At 42.2% G+C, this 16,842-nt stretch overlaps 1 protein-coding gene across 8 annotated transcripts in view; it reads left to right on the forward strand.

Annotated features, from left to right (window-relative positions):
- Positions 1 to 16,842, forward strand: part of XIAP (X-linked inhibitor of apoptosis) — a 79,540-nt gene that overhangs the window by 51,542 nt on the left and 11,156 nt on the right. For all 8 annotated transcript variants that reach the window (XM_055268184.2, XM_055268179.2, XM_055268180.2 and 5 more), the window contains 5 exons: positions 1,693 to 2,601; positions 4,679 to 4,778; positions 7,429 to 7,507; positions 9,236 to 9,278; positions 16,641 to 16,841. In XM_055268184.2, the coding sequence (XP_055124159.1) occupies positions 1,725 to 2,601; positions 4,679 to 4,778; positions 7,429 to 7,507; positions 9,236 to 9,278; positions 16,641 to 16,841 (1,300 nt within the window). In that variant the 5' untranslated portion in view covers positions 1,693 to 1,724. The remainder of the gene's footprint in view (positions 1 to 1,692; positions 2,602 to 4,678; positions 4,779 to 7,428; positions 7,508 to 9,235; positions 9,279 to 16,640; position 16,842) is intronic.

Raw genomic sequence — 16,842 nt, forward strand, 5'->3', positions numbered from 1 at the left:
AAGCTAATGTTGGAATGTTTTCAGACATCTAGGAAATGATAATTCATCAGAAGTCATGGAGACTATATTCCATAAGTTTTGCGCAGATATAACTCAGCTGTTGAGGTATATGAGTTAATACCACCATAAATTGACATGGCCAGGAAAGACTGAAGTCCATTGCCAGCTTGCTTTGTGTTGAACATTACTCCAAAAGAGATTAAATTCTAAGACATATTGTGTCAACATAAAGGCAAAAGAGCTGGCTAATTCTTCTCAAGAAATCAATTAATGGCTGGGCGCGGTGGCTCACGCCTGTAATCCCAGCATTTTGGGAGGCCGAGGCGGGCGGATCACCTGAGGTCAGGAGTTCGAGACCAGCCTGACCAACCTGGAGAAACCCCGTCTCTACTAAAAAATACAAAATTAGCTGGGTATGGTGGCACATGCCTGTAATCCCAGCTACTTGGGAGGCTGAGGCAGGATAATCGCTTGAATCCGGGAGGCGGAGGTCGCAATGAACCAATATCGTGCCATTGCACTCTAGCCTGGGCACCAAGAGCAAAACTCCATCTCAAAAAAAAAAAAAATCAATTAATGCACACATAATATAGAGACAGAGTCATTGTTACCATTCTCTTATTTTGCCTTTGACAAGTTTATATTGAGCACGTTACCAGGCAATGTGGGAGATTCTGGAGAACCAGGTTTGCCTCATAACTAGGGTTACCATATGCTCTAGTTTGCCTGGGGCAACCCTGATTTATGCCTGTTGTCCCAGTGTGATTATTACTAGTGTGATTTTTCACTTTGAGAAGTGTCCAGGTTTGGAGGATAAATTATCTTTCTACCCTTCTCATAACCTAACGGGTTCCTTTTAGTATTTTATCTGGGTTAAAATTACACAGCTGTAATTTGGCAGCTCTAATAAGACTGCAGCAATACTTATCTTCCATTTGAACAGATTGTTACTTGACCAGGGGAAGTTAATAGCAAAAGTAACCGCAGGGCACATGTATGTCATGGGCAAAAAAAAAAAAAGTAACAGCAGTTAAGGTTTGCAGGTACTTAGAATTTTTCCTGAGCCACCCTCTAGAGGGCAGTGTTATGTATATATGTGTAATCCAGTTCCAACAAAAAAAGGGCTCTCATTCATGCATGAAAATCAGAAATATTTCATACTCTTAAAGAACACATTGGAACCAATATTATGATTAAAACATTTTGCTAAGCAAAGAAATATTAAAAATTAATTCATTAACATTCTGAACATTCTTTAACTTGTAAAAACAACTTTGATGCCTTGAATATATAATGATTCATTATAACAATTATGCATAGACTTTAATAGTCTGCATATTTTATGCTTCTTTCATGTTTTTCCTAATTAATGATTTGACATGGTTAATAATTATAATATATTCTGTATCATAGTTTACATATTTATGTAAAATAAGCATTTAAAAATTATTAGTTTTATTCTGCCTGCTTAAATATTACTTTTCTCAAAAAGAGAAAACAAAAATGCTAGATTTTACTTTATGACTTGAATGATGTGGTAATGTTGAACTCTAGTATTTAGAATTAGAATGTTTCTTAGTGGTCGTGTAGTTATTTTTATGTCATAAGTGGATAATTTGTTAGCTCCTATAACAAAAGTCTATTGCTTGTGTTTCACATTTTGGATTTCCTAATATAATGTTCTCTTTTTAGAAAAGGTGGACAAGTCCTATTTTCAAGAGAAGATGACTTTTAACAGTTTTGAAGGATCTAAAACTTGTGTACCTGCAGACATCAATAAGGAAGAAGAATTTGTAGAAGGGTTTAATAGATTAAAAACTTTTGCTAATTTTCCAAGTGGTAGTCCTGTTTCAGCATCAACACTGGCACGAGCAGGGTTTCTTTATACTGGTGAAGGAGATACCGTACGGTGCTTTAGTTGTCATGCAGTTGTAGATAGATGGCAATATGGAGACTCAGCAGTTGGAAGACACAGGAAAGTATCCCCAAATTGCAGATTTATCAACGGCTTTTATCTTGAAAATAGTGCCACGCAGTCTACAAATTCTGGTATCCAGAATGGTCAGTACAAAGTTGAAAACTATCTGGGAAGCAGAAATCATTTTGCCTTAGACAGGCCATCTGAGACACATGCAGACTATCTTTTGAGAACTGGGCAGGTTGTAGATATATCAGACACCATATACCCGAGGAACCCTGCCATGTATAGTGAAGAAGCTAGATTAAAGTCCTTTCAGAACTGGCCACACTATGCTCACCTAACCCCAAGAGAGTTAGCAAGTGCTGGACTCTACTACACAGGTATTGGTGACCAAGTGCAGTGCTTTTGTTGTGGTGGAAAACTGAAAAATTGGGAACCTTGTGATCGTGCCTGGTCAGAACACAGGCGACACTTTCCTAATTGCTTGTTTGTTTTGGGCCGGAATCTTAATATTCGAAGTGAATCTCGTGCTGTGAGTTCTGATAGGAATTTCCCAAATTCAACAAATCTTCCAAGAAATCCATCCATGGCAGATTATGAAGCACGGATCTTTACTTTTGGGACATGGATATACTCAGTTAACAAGGAGCAGCTTGCAAGAGCTGGATTTTATGCTTTAGGTAAACTTTATTATAAAACCAATAAATAGCTTCCCAAGTATGCCAGGGTTCATAAAAAGTAAATAGATGCCCTTAGCCCTCTGAACTGGTAAATATTTAGGTATAACTTGGCATGATTATATATATATATATATCTGTATTATTCTGTGAACTCTTACATTGAACCTGTAACGTAACTACTGAATTTATGTGAAAAAGACTACCATATTATGAGTCATGCTTCTCTTCATGTAATTGTTTTTAGGAAGTAGATAACTTGCAAAAGATGGTAGACATCCCCAATAGCAAAATGGGTCTAATAGTAATATTAACCATCATTTATTGAGCACTTACTATAAGTGCTCAATACGTATACTTCATGCATTTTCTCTAAGCTTCACAATAGCTTTGTTTGTTTGTTTGTTTGTTTTTGAGACGGAGTTTCGCTCTTGTTATCCAGGCTGGAGTGCAGTGGTGTGATTTAGGCTCACCGCAACCTCCACCTCCCGGATTCAAGCGATTCTCCTGCCTCAGCCTCCTGAGTAGCTGGGATTACAGGCATGCGCCACCACGCCCAGCTAATTTTGTATTTTTAGTAGAGACAGGGTCTCTCCCTGTTAGTCAGGTTGGTCTCAAACTCCTGACCTCAGGTGATCCACCCGCCTGGGCCTCCCAAAGTGCTGGAATTACAGGTGCATGCACCACGCCTGGCTAATTTTTGTACTTTTAGTAGAGATGGGGTTTCACCATGGCCAGGCTGGTCCCGAACTCCTGACCTTGTGATCTGCCCGCCTTGGCTTCCCAAAGTGCTGGGATTACAGGCATGAGCCACTGCGCCGGCCATATGAGTACTTTCAAATGGACTGTGGTAGACATTTCAGGAAGGGCCATTGGAGTGATTGCTTCTAAAGATATTTTAAAAAGTTATACCATTATATATTTGACCCATTTATTTTAAGATTGAATAATGCCTATAAAATATTGGTTATTTCAAAAGATTTTATTTATGTACCATCATATAGTAATCTTGAAGGTTTGTTTAGTGTCATGTAGCTATAAACTTAGAGAAACTTACAATTTCATTATGTAGAACTTTAATGTTACTAATACTTGGAACATAACTTGTTTTAAAATTTCAGTTTGAAACAGTAAGTACAATATTGGTGGCCCAAATAACATACTAAAAAGAAAGTATGGCCGGGCGCGGTGGCTCCCGCCTGTAATCCCAGCACTTTGGGAGGCTGAGGTGGGTGGATCATCTGAGGTCAGGAGTTCAAGACCAGCCTGGCCAACATGGCGAAACCCCGTCTCTACTAAAAATATAAAAATTAGCTGGGCACGATGGCACACGCCTGTAATCCCAGCTACTCAGGAGACTGAGGCAGGAGAATCACTTGAACCCAGAAGGCAGAGGTTGCAGTGAGCCGAGATCGTGCCATTGCACTCCAGCCTGGACAACAAGAGTAAAACTCCATCTCAGAAAAAAATAATAATAATAAAATAAATAAATAAATAAATAAATGAAAATAAAGTATGCCAGGTGCAGTGGCTCACGCCTGTAATCCCAACACTTTGGGAGGCCGAGGCGGGCGGATCACTTGAGGTCAGGAGTTCAAGATCAGGCTGGCCAACATGGTGAAACCCCATCTCTACCAAAGATATAAATTAGCCGGGTGTGGTGGCGCATGCCTATAATCCCAGCTACTTGAGAGGCTGAGGCAGGAGAATCGCTTGAACTCAGGAGGCAAAGGTTGCAGTGAGCCAAGACTGCGCCATTGCACTCCAGTCTGGGGAACAGAGCCAGGCTCAGTCTCAAAAAAAGAAAGAAAGTAACAATTTTAGTTTTTAACATAAAACTTGGGCAGTTTTATTTTTGTCTTCTGTAAAAATACCTCAGATTGAATCAGTGAATTTAGTGTGTATTTCTTCCTCAAAGGATAAAGATCGTATCTGTTACTTAGATGTGAATTTGAATGTCTTGTTTTAAGCTGTGAGATTTTCATGTTTTTTAGATGTGCTTAATTTTTAGGTGTTAAATGAATATTTTTGTGTAAGCTTCTAATTGCACAAATACATATATGCCTGTGTGTTTTCGCAGGTGAAGGTGATAAAGTAAAGTGCTTTCACTGTGGAGGAGGGCTAACTGATTGGAAGCCCAGTGAAGACCCTTGGGAACAACATGCTAAATGGTATCCAGGGTAAGATATTTAATTGTTCATTGTACAGGCAAGTTGGCTAGCATGCAGTGGGAGACTTGAATTACTTTTTACCTCAACTATTTTTGCCTTCACTATGGCTTGAAATTCATGCTAGTTTTATAAAAATGAGCAAGGTTTATAAGCCTTCTCTGATGACCAAAACATTCACTGCTTATGTGTGATATCTATGACATTCAGATTATCCCTTTTTTTTTTTTAGAGACGAAGTCTCACTCTCTTGCGCAGGCTGGAGTGCAGTGGCGCAATCTTGGCCCACTGCAACCTCCACCTCCCAGGTTCAAGTGATTCTTGTGCCTCAGTCTCCTGAGTAGCTCGGATTACAGGCACCCGCCACCGCCACCATGCCTGGCTAATTTTTTTTTTTTTTTTTTTTTGATATGGAGTCTCACTCTGTTGCCAGGCTGGAGTGCGGTGGTGTGATCTTGGCTCACTGCAACCTCCGCCTCCCAGGTTCAAGCGATTCTCCTGCCTCAGCCTCCCGAGTAGCTGGGACGACAGGCAAGCGCCACCACGCCCAGCTAATTTTTTATATTTTTAGTAGAGGCAGGGTTTCACCATGTTGGCTAGGATGGTCTTGATCTCCTGACCTTGTCATCTGCCCGCCTCGGCCTCCCAAAGTGCTGGGATTCTGGCTTATTTTTGTATTTTTTAGTAGAGACAGAGTATCACCATGTTGGCCAGGTTGGTCTTGAACTCCTGACCTCAGGTGATCGGCCCGCCTCAGCCTCCCAAAGTGCTGGGATTACAGGTGTGAGCCACTGCGCCTGGCCTCTAGATTATCCCATTTCTTTTTTTTTTTTTTTTTTTTTTTTTTTGAGACAAGAGTTTTGCTCTTGTCACCCATGCTGGCGTGCAATGGTGCTATCTCAGCTCACTGCAATCTCCGCCTCCTGGGTTCAAGTGATTCTCCTGGCTCAGCCTCCTGAGTAGCTGGGATTACAGGCGCCCGCCACCACGCCCAGCTAATTTTTTATATTTTTAGTAGAGACGGGGTTTAACCATGTTGGTGAGGCTGGGCTTGAACTCCCAGCCTCAGGTGGTCCACCCGCCTCAGCCTCCCAAAGTGCTGGGATTACAAGCATGAGCCACCGCGCTTGGCCTCTAGATTATCCAATTTTTAAATACAGATTAGGAAATGTGTGCTTTTTTGTTGTTGGAAGTAGGCTCTTTTATGATCAGCATGAGAGCCCATATTGCCAAGGAGATTCCTTAAGAAGCCATCATACCCCTAGGAAATATTAATGTAATTATCTCTATGACATACAATTGTTCACATTTTAAGATCTCTGGTTGGGGTGTGGTGGCCCACGCCTGTAATCTCCGCACTTTGGGAGGCTGAGGCGGGTGGATTGCTGGAGCCCAAGAGTTTGAGACCAGCCTGGACAACATAGTGAGACCCTGTCTCTACAAAAAATACAAAAAAAAAAAAAAATTAGCCCATCGTGGTGGCACACACCTGTAGTTCCAGTTACTCGTGAGGCTGAGGTAAGAGGATCACTTGAGCTGGGGAGGCAGAGGTTGTGGTGAGCTGACAGCACTGCACTCGGCGGCACTGCACTCCAGCCGGGCGACAGAGTGAGACACTGTCTGAAAAAAAAAAAAAAAAACAAAAAAAACAGCCGGGCACGGTGGCTTACACCTGTAATCCCAGCACTTTGGGAGGCCAAGGTGGGTGGATCACCTGAGGTCGGGAGTTCGAGACCAGCCTGAGCAACATGGAGAAACCCCATCTCTACTAAAAATACAAAATTAGCTGAGCGTGGTGGCGCATGCCTGTAATCCCAGCTCTTCGGGAGGCTGAGGCAGGAGAATCGGTTGAACCCGGTAGTCAGAGGTTGCAGTGAGCCGAGATCGTGCCATTGCACTCCAGCCTGGGCAACAAGAGTGAAACTCCATCTCAAAAAATAAAAATAAAAAACAAAACTTCAGAGCAATCATTTGAAAAGAAATCTTATCCTTAAACAGCTTTAAAAGTAAATGTTGAAAAGCCTAAAGAATTCCTTTTAAATGGGCAACTGGTTAATTCTTTAAATAAAACCTGTTAAGATGGGCTGGGCATGGTGGCTCATGCCTGTAATCCCAGCACTTCGGGAGGCTGAGGCAGGCAGATCACTTGAGGTGAGGAGTTTGAGACCAGCCTGACCAACATGGTGAAACCCTGTCTCTACTAAAAATAAAAAAATTAGCCAGGCGTAGTGGTGCATGCCTGTAATCCCAGCTACTCAGGAAGGAGGCTAAGGCAGGAGAATCGCTTGAACCCGGAAGGCGGATGTTGCAGTAAGCCAAGATCGTGCCACTGCACTCCAGCCTGGGTGACAGAGCGAGACTCTTGTCTCAAAAAAAAAAAAAAAAAAGTCAAGGTGCTAATTTAATAATTTGTTTTAGAAAGTTCTCAAGTTGATATTTTTTGCTCTGCTAACATTAGCATAGGTAGCATAACAAAGGGAACTTTTTTAACCTTAAAATGACAGTGGGATAGGGAATTGGGCAACATTTTACTTTGTGGCTCCTTAGAAGTACTAAAAAGCAAGTTAATTAAATTAATAGAATTAATATGATGGAGATTATTATCTTTGCTTTTACTTCACTAGTTTATCAGCTACTAAAGTTTAATCTTTTAATTGTTTAGGTGTAAATATCTGTTAGAACAGAAGGGACAAGAATATATAAACAATATTCATTTAACTCATTCACTTGAGGAGTGTCTGGTAAGTCTCATATAATTTATATTTTCAAATTCACATTTCAAATTACAATTTATATTTTCATTATATAATTTATATTATATCATTTGTTTTATAGTTATTCATGCAAAATTCACAGTATAGTACTATAAATCAATATATGTGTACATTACATCAAAACACAAATTTTAAGTTAAAAACAAAATAATAAATGTATGATGGGCTTTAAAGGTGAGAGCTAGCCAGGCACAGTGTTTCACACCTGTAATTCCAACATTTTGAGAGGCCAAGGCGAGAGGATTGCTTGAGCCCAGGAGTTTGAGATCAGCCTAGGCAACATAGTGAGACCCTGTCTCTACAGAAAATTTTAAAAACCGGCCGGGCGCGATGGCTCACGCTTGTAATCCCAGCACTTTGGGAGGCCGAGGCGGGCGGATCACGAGGTCAGGAGATCGAGACCACGGTGAAACCCCGTCTCTACTAAAAATACAAAAACTTAGCCGGGCGTGGTGGCGGGCGCCTGTAGTCCCAGCTACTCGGAGAGGCTGAGGCAGGAGAATGGCGTGAACCCGGGAGGCGGAGCTTGCAATGAGCGGAGATTGAGCCACTGCACTCCAGCCTGGGTGAAAAAGCGAGATTCCGTCTCAAAAAAAAAAAAAAAGAAAATTTTAAAAACCAATTAGCCAGACTTGTGGTACATGCCTGTAGTCCCAGCTACTTGGGTGGCTGAGGCGGGAGGATCACTTGAGCCCAGAAGGTCAGAGGATGCAGTGAGCCAGGTTCATTCCACTGTACTCCAGCCTGCGTGAGAAAGGGAAACCCTATCTCTTAAAAAAAATAATAATAAAAAAATAAAAAGAGAGAGAGAGCCTAAAAAGTGTTTCTTATTCTTTACCTGAAGTAAATTTGTCAAAAGATAATCAGGATGAACTGATTTAAGTATCATTGTAGGCAAAAATGGGCTTGAAGAACTAAAATATTAAAAGTCCTTTAGCCTTCTGAAATTAGATCTTTGTATAATGTGCTTTGTACTCATAAGTAGTTTTAAACTTTTTGCAGACAATAAAATCTCAAAAATATATCTGAATTGATAGGATGGACGCTGGGCACGGTGGCTCACGCCTATAATCCCAGCACTTTGGGAGGCCGAGGCGGATGGATCACCCAAGGTCAGGAGTTGAAGACCAACTTGGCCAACATGATGAAACCCCGTCTCTACTAAAAATACAAGAATTTAGCCAGGCATAATGGCGGGCGCCTGTAATCTCAGCTACTGGGGAGACTGAGGCAGGAGAATTGCTTGAACCTGGGAGGTGGAGGTTACAGTGAGCTGAGATCACGCCACTGCACTCCAGCCTGGGCAACAAGAGTGACACTCCATCTCAAAAATAAAAAATAAATAAATAAATAAATAAATAAATTGATAGGATGAACTGAGGTGGCCAAGGCATCAGTAATAGGTGGAAAGAACCCTGGACTAAAATGGGAGACTAGAGTTGCCCCAGTGACTCTACCTTGAAGTCATTCATTCTTCCTGGGCCTCAGCTTCTTGTTTGTAAAATGAAGGGATTAGATTAGATAATCTTATAACTTCCTTCCAGCTCCATCAGGCTATGCCTTTTGTGAATATTCACATATTGAATTGGAATAAAGCCAATTTATTTTAAATTTATGATTAATTTCACTTTTCAAATGGAAATGATTGCCTCTACCAAAAGTAATTCTAACTTGCAATTCCTATTTCTGTTACAGGTAAGAACTACTGAGAAAACACCATCATTAACTAGAAGAATTGGTAAATATGCTTGTTAACTCTCCTTTTAATTTAACTGCCAATTTATTTATTTATTTATTTTTTATTTATTTAGAGACAGAGTCTCACTCTGTTGCCCAGGCTGGAGTGCAGTGATGCGATCTCAGCTCACTGCAACCTCTGCATCCCGGGTTCAACTGATTCTCCTGCCTCAACCTCCCGAGTAGCTGGGACTACCGAACCTGGGCGGTGGAGATTGCAGTCAGCTGAGATCGTGCCAGTGCACTCTAGCCTGGGCAACAGGGCAAGACTCCGTCTCAAAAATAAAAGAAAAAAAAAATCAGTCAGACGTGTCTGTATTAAAAATGTTAGTAGGCCATCAGATAGTTTTTCCAGGTTCAGGAGGAACACTGATAGGCTGCCTCATTACCATCTCTGCTAAAATCACAAGAGAAAAGGTGAAGTGTCTTTTTGTACCTGGGGTTCCTTAAGTAAGCCAAAATTATTTCAGTTTTCTACTAGTGTGCCATTACCCTGATAAGCCCTAACCCACCTGCTTCTTTATCCCATACTGTCATTGTACCTTCCCCAGCTTCTTCACAGAGGTGTAAGGTTTGGTTTGTTTACCTCCTGTTACCTCATGGAGAAGTAGAGGTTTTAAAACTCAAAAAGTGGACAGAGAAAGATACTATGCTAAGCAAGGAAGGTAATTGTTATCCCAACTTTTCAGATGAAGAAACAGAGTCAGAGAGGTTAAGTGACTTGTACACAGGCACATTACAAATCGTTAGTGGAACTAGGACCACAAGCAAGGTCTTCTGAATCCTACATCACAGTGCAGATCTCATTTTCAACTTAGGCATCATATTTCAAAAGCAGTAGAAAGTTTAATTTAGAATATGTCTAGTGATTGCTCACTTCCTAAACTGGTACCATCATCTATTTAGTATCTTAAGAATTACAAGGGGCTGGGTGCGGTGGCTCACGCCTGTAATCCCAGCACTTTGGGAGGCCAAGGCAGGTGGATCACCTGAGGTCCAGAGTTCGAGACCAGCCTGGCCAACATAGTGAAACTCCGTCTCTACTAAAAATACAAAATTAGCTGAGTGTGGCGCCGCACGCCTGTAATCCCAGCTACTTGGGAGGCTGGGGCAGGAGAATTGCTTGAACCTGGGAGGCAGAGGTTGCAGTGAGCCGAGACCACGCCATTGCACTACACCCTGGGCAAAAAGGAGCAAAACTCTACCTCCAAAACCAAAAGAAAAATACAAAAATTACCAGGGTGTGGTGGTACGCACCTGTGGTTCCAGCTACTCGGGAGGCTGAGGCATAAAAATTGCTTGAACCTGGGAGGCGGAGGTTTCTGTGAGCTGAGATCGTGCTACTGCACTCCAGCCTGGGTGATGGACCGAGATTCTATCTCAAAAATAAATAAAACAAACATAAATTCAGCTCCATGACTACTCCTGCAGAGCAGGGCTACCCCCCACGCAGTGAGTGGCATTACTACTGTTTAATTGCAGAACACTATCATTACCCCAACAAGAAACTCCATGCTCACCCATCAACAGTCATTCTCCATTGCCCACCCTACCCCTAGGCCAAGGCAACCAGTAATCTACTTTCTGTCTCTATGGACTTGCCTATTCTGGACATTTAATATAAATGGAATAATGGAATATGTGTCCTCAAGTTGTATCCATGTTGTAGCATATATGAGTACTTCATTCTTTTTTATTGTAGAAAGAGTCCATTGTATAAATAATACCACATTTTGTTTATCCATTTGTCAGTTGACATTTGGCTTGTTTCTACTTTTTGACTATTATGAGTGATGGTTTTATGAACATTTGTGTATAAGTTTTTGTATAGACATGTTATATACCCAGTTCTCTTGGGTATATATCCAGGGATGGAATTGCTGGGTCATGTGGTTATTCTATATTTAACCTTTTGATAAACTACCAGACAGATTTCCAAAGTGACTGCACCCTTTAACATTCCTACCAGCAGTGTATGAGGATTTCATTTTCTCTACATTCATTATCCGTCTTATTTATCACAGCCATTCTAGTGGATGTGACATGGTATCTCATTGTGGTTTTGTTTTGCGTTTCCCTGATGATTAATGATATTGAGCATCTTTTCATGTGCTTATTGGCCATTTGTAAATCTTCTTTGTAGAAATGTCTGTTCATCTCTTTTGACTTTTTTTTTTTTTTTTGAGACGGAGTCTTGCTCTGTCGCCCAGGCTGGAGTGCAGTGGTACAACCTCGGCTGACTACAACCTCTGCCTCCTGGGTTCAAGCGATCCTCCTGACTCAGCCTCCCTAGTAGCTAGGATTACAGGTGCTCACCACCACACCTGGCTAATTTTTGTATTTTTAGTAGGGACGGGGTTTCGCCATGTTAGCCAGGCTGGTCTTGAACTCGTGACCTCAGGTGATCCACCCGCCTTGGGCTCCCAAAGTGCTGGGATTACAGGTGTGAGCCACCATGCCCGGCCCATTATTTCTTCTTTTTTTTTGAGACAGGGTCTTGCTCAGTCACTCGGGCTGGAGTGCATTAGTACAGTCACGCTCACTGTGGCCTCGACCTCCCTGGCTCAAGCAATTCTGCTGCCTCAGTCTTCCAGGTAGCTGGGACTACGGGTGTGCGCCACCACACCCAGTTAATTTTTGTATTTTTTTATAGAGAGAAGGTTTCGCCATTGTTGCCCTGGTGGTCTCGAACTCCTAGGCTCAAAGAATCTGCCTCCCTTAGCCTCCCAAAGTGCTGGGATTACAGGTGTGATCCACTGTGCCCAGCCTTGACCATTTTTTATTTGGGTTGTCCTTTTTCTACTGAGCAGTCTAGGGGGATGGGTTATCTTTTTGTTACCGAGTTAAAAGAGATCTTTATGGCCGGGCGCGGTGGCTCACGCCTGTAATCCCAGCACTTTGCGAGGCCGAGGCGGGCGGATCACGAAGTCAGGAGATCGAGACCATCCTGGCTAACACGGTGAAACCCTGTCTCTACTAAAAATACAAAAAATTAGCCGGGCGAGGTGGCGGGCACCTGTAGTCCCAGCTACGCAGGAGGCTCAGGCAGGAGAATGGTGTGAACCCTGGGGGGCAGAGCCTGCAGTGAGCCGAGATCGCGCCACTGCACTCCAGCCTGGGTGAAAGAGCGAGACTCCTTCTCAAAAAAACAAAAAAGAAAGAGATCTTTATATATTACAGTTCTTTTTTTTGGCCTCTTTTACTTTCTAAATGAAGATTATAGTTATTTATATGTAAAAGTCCCTGTCAGATTTATGATTTGCAAGTATTTTCTTCCATTCTGTGGGTTTCCTTTTTTTTTTTCCCCCCAAGACGGAGTCTTGCTCTGTTGCCCAGTCTGGAGTGCGGAGGCGTGATCTCTGCTCACTGCAACCTCCGCCTCCCAGGCTCAAGCAGTTCTCCTGCTTCAGCCTCCCGAGTAGCTGGGATTACAGGTGTGCACCACCATGGCTGGCTAATTTTTTTTGTATTTTTAGTGGAGATGGGGTTTCACCATGTTGGCCAGGCTGGCCTCAAACTCCTGACCTCATCATCTGCCCACCTCAGCCTCCCAAAGTACTGGAATTACAGGCGTGAGCCACTGCACCCGGCCACCTTTTTCACTTTCTTGGTGTTCCTTGAAGCATAAACGTCTTTTTTTTTTTTTTTTTTGAGACGGAGTCTCGCTCTGTCACCCACACTGGAGTGCAGTGGCGCAATCTCGGCTCACTGCAAGCTCCGCCTCCTGGGTTCACGCCATTCTCCTGCCTCAGCCTCCCGAGTAGATGGGATTACAGGCGCCTGCCACCACGCCCGGCTAATTTTTTGTATTTTTAGTAGAGACGGGGTTTCACCGTGTTAGCCAGGATGGTCTCGATCTCCTGACCTCGTAATCCGCCCGCCTCGGCCTCCCAAAGTGCTGGGATTACAGGCGTGAGCCACTGCGCCCGGCCAGCATAAACGTCTTCATTTATTTATTTATTTTTGAGACGGAGTTTCGCTCTTGTTGCCCAGGCTGGAGTGCAATGGCGCCATCTCGTCTCACCGCAACCTCCGCCTCCCAGGTTCAAGCAATTCTCCTGCCTCAGCCTCCCCAGTAGCTGGGATTACAGGCGTGCACCACCACACCCGGCTAATTTCGTATTTTTAGTAGAGATGGGGTTTCTCCATGTTGAGGCTTATCTCGAACTCCTGACCTCAGGTGATCCGCCTGCCTCGGACTCCCAAAGTGTTGGGATTACAGGTGTGAGCCACCGTGCCCAGCGAAACGTCTTTAATTTTTATGAAATCCAATTTATCTATTTCTTGTGTGTGTTCCTCATGCTTTTAATGTCATATTTAAGAGACCATTGCCTAATCCAGGGTCACCAAGGTTTATACCTATGTTTTCTTCTAAGAGTTTTATGGTGTTATATCTTACATTCTGGTCTTTGATCCATTTTGAGTTAATTTTTGTACATGGTGTCAGGTAGGGGTCCATGTCCTTCCTTTTTGTTTTTAGCAAGTTGAGTTTGAGATACCTGCAGGACATTGAAGTAGGAGGATAATAAAACCTGTATAAATGAGAGTAAGATGTTGCTGGTAGGGGAAGTGTCTGGAAAGACCTTTTTTTTTTTTGAGACAGAGTCTCGCTCTGTCACCCAGGCTGGAGTGCAGTGGTGCGATCGTGGCTCACTGCAACCACCGTCTCCCGGGTTCAAGCGATTCTCCTGCATCAGCCTCCCGAGTAGCTGGGACTACAGGCACATGCCACTGCGCCCGGCTAATTTTTGTATTTTTAGTAGAGACAGGGTTTCGCCATGTTGGCCAGGCTGGTCTTGAACTCCTGACCTCAGGTGATCCACCTTAGCCTCCCAAAGTGCTGGGATTACAGGCGTGAGCCACCACGCCCAGCTGGAAAGACCATTTTTCAGAAGGGTGGATGAGGGAATGGAAGGGAACCACCAACATCTAATTAGGTGGGCACAAGTAGTGGAGCAACAAAACAAACTGAAAATAAAAACAAGTCAAAGATAGGAGAAGCAGGAAAGAACAACGTCTAGTTGCCCTCTGGACATTTCCACCTAGAATGCATCTCTAAAAACCACTCAGACTGAATCTAATCCTGCACTGTTTTCTCCTATATTGGTTAATGGTACCACAGTTCACAAGGTTGCCCAGTAATTTATGTTGTTCCTAAGCCCTTTGCTCTCTGTAATCCTTTTACATTTAATTAATCATCAAATTTGATGGATTCCTCCTTTTTAGTGTTGCTTCAGACTTTCCCACTTATTCTGCTCTAGTTCAGGCCCTTCCTTGTTTTTCAACTGGACAATTGTAGTAGTCTCCTAACTGGTCTTTTGTCTGTATTATAACCTCCCAACAGAGTTTTTCTTTTTTGTTTGTTTTGTTTTTTTGAGACAGAGTCTTGCTCTGTCGCCCAGGCTGGAGAGCAGTGGCGCGATCTCGGCTCACCGCAACCTCCGCCTCCCGGGTTCACGCCATTCTCCTGCCTCAGCCTCCTGAGTAGCCGGGACTATGGGCGCCCGCCACTATGCCCGGGTAATTTTTTTTTTTTTTTTTTGCTATTTTTTGCAGAGACCGGGTGTTGAACTCCTAGGCTCAAGCGATCTGCCCATCTTACCCTCCCGAAATGCTGGGACTACAGACGTGAGCCACCATGCCCAGCCTTATCTTTTATTTTATTTTTTTTAATAGAGATAGGGTCACGCTTTGTTGACCAGGGTGGTTTCAAACTCCAGGCCTCAAGGAATCCCCCTTGGCCTCCCCAAAGTGCTGAGATTACAGGTGTGAGCCACTGCACCTAGCCTCCTCTCTTTCAAAAGACATTTATTGAGCTATAATATACATACAGTAGCCGGGCGCAGTGGCTCACGCCTGTAATCCCAGCACTTTGGGAAGTTGAGGCAGGTGGATCACGAGGTCAGGAGTTCGAGAGCAGTCTGGCCAATATAGTGAAACCCCATCTCTACTAAATATACAAAAAAATTAGCCAGGCGTGGTGGCTCATGCCTGTAATCCCAGCTACTCGAGAGGCTGAGGCAAGAGAATTGCTTGAACCTCGGAGGCGGAGGTTGCAGTGAGCCGAGACGTGCCATTACACTCTGGCCTGGGTGACAGAGCGAGACTACGTCTCAAAAAAAAAAAAAAAAAAAAATATATATATATATATATATATATATACACACACACACACACACATACACATGTACAGTAAAGTGCTTAAAGTACCCTAATCGTAAGTTTTCTACTTGAGGAATTTTCACATATATATGTTAAAATATATATTAAATAAAATATGTGTTAAATATATATTAAAATGTGTATGTTAAAATATATGTATTTATCTGTGTAACTATCCTCCAGATTAAGATATAGAACATTTCCACAACCCTAGAAAGCTCTTTCATGCTCCTTCCCCATCAGTACTCACCCCCAAGTTATATTCTGGCTTCTATTACCATAGATTAATTTTGTTTATTACCATAGATTAGTTTTGAAGTTCTTATAAATGGACTCATGCAGTAGGTACTCTTTTGTGTCATAATGATGAATTATGATTATATTTTGCTTATTATATCTATGAGATCCATCCATACTGTCTGTGGCAATAGTTTTTTTTTTCTTGCTGTGTAGCATATGAATATACCACAATTTATGTATCTGCTCACCTGATGATGGACATTTGAGTTGTTTCCAGTTTGGGGCTATTATAAATAACACTGTTATGAATATTCTTGTGCATATCTTTGGCAGAGATATACATTCATTTTTAATACCCAAGAGTGGAATTGATGAGTCAGAGGGTATAAGTGTCCTGTCTTAGCACTTCCCTACACATGCTGTGTTCCTACTTTAAGTATCATAAAAACAAGTTTCCATTGACTTTCTTGCTTTATTCAGTCCTACCCGCTCTGCTACAGAAACGAAGTTTGAGAGCTAGGAAATTGACACATTCAAGGTTATAGACTGGGACTTCCCTGATTTCCCATCATTTTCCCCAAATAATTGCTAGTGACTCAGTAACAACATCCACTCTTTAAGTCCCTTAGGTTAATTGTGAATGAGTACATCTAGATTCAAAAAAGTTCAGATTTTTGAAGCACTTAACCTTTTTCTTGCCTATTTTACCTTGCATCGTTTCAAACACTACAAAATACATACTCATTGCATTTACAATTAATTGTAAGATTCTGAAAGTGATTTTTCAGTGCCTAAATACTTCAAAAAATCTTCCCAAAGCAGCTTTGCTTTGCTGGTTTGTTTTTGTTCTTTCGCTTGCTCCTTAATTTTTTCATTTTAACTATATTTTGCTATTGAGTTGTGATAATGAAAATAATTGTTTAAATTCTATGTTCTTTTTCCTCACCAATTTTTATTTCAGATGATACCATCTTCCAAAATCCTATGGTACAAGAAGCTATACGAATGGGGTTCAGTTTCAAGGACATTAAGAAAGTAATGGAGGAAAAAATTCAGATATCTGGGAGCAACTATAAATCACTTGAGGTTCTGGTTGCAGATCTAGTGAATGCTCAGAAAGACAGTACTCAAGATGAGTCAAGTCAAACTTCATTACAGAAAGG

This window comes from Symphalangus syndactylus, chromosome X (genome assembly GCF_028878055.3).
Source record: "Symphalangus syndactylus isolate Jambi chromosome X, NHGRI_mSymSyn1-v2.1_pri, whole genome shotgun sequence".
Classification (NCBI taxonomy): Eukaryota; Metazoa; Chordata; class Mammalia; order Primates; family Hylobatidae; genus Symphalangus; species Symphalangus syndactylus.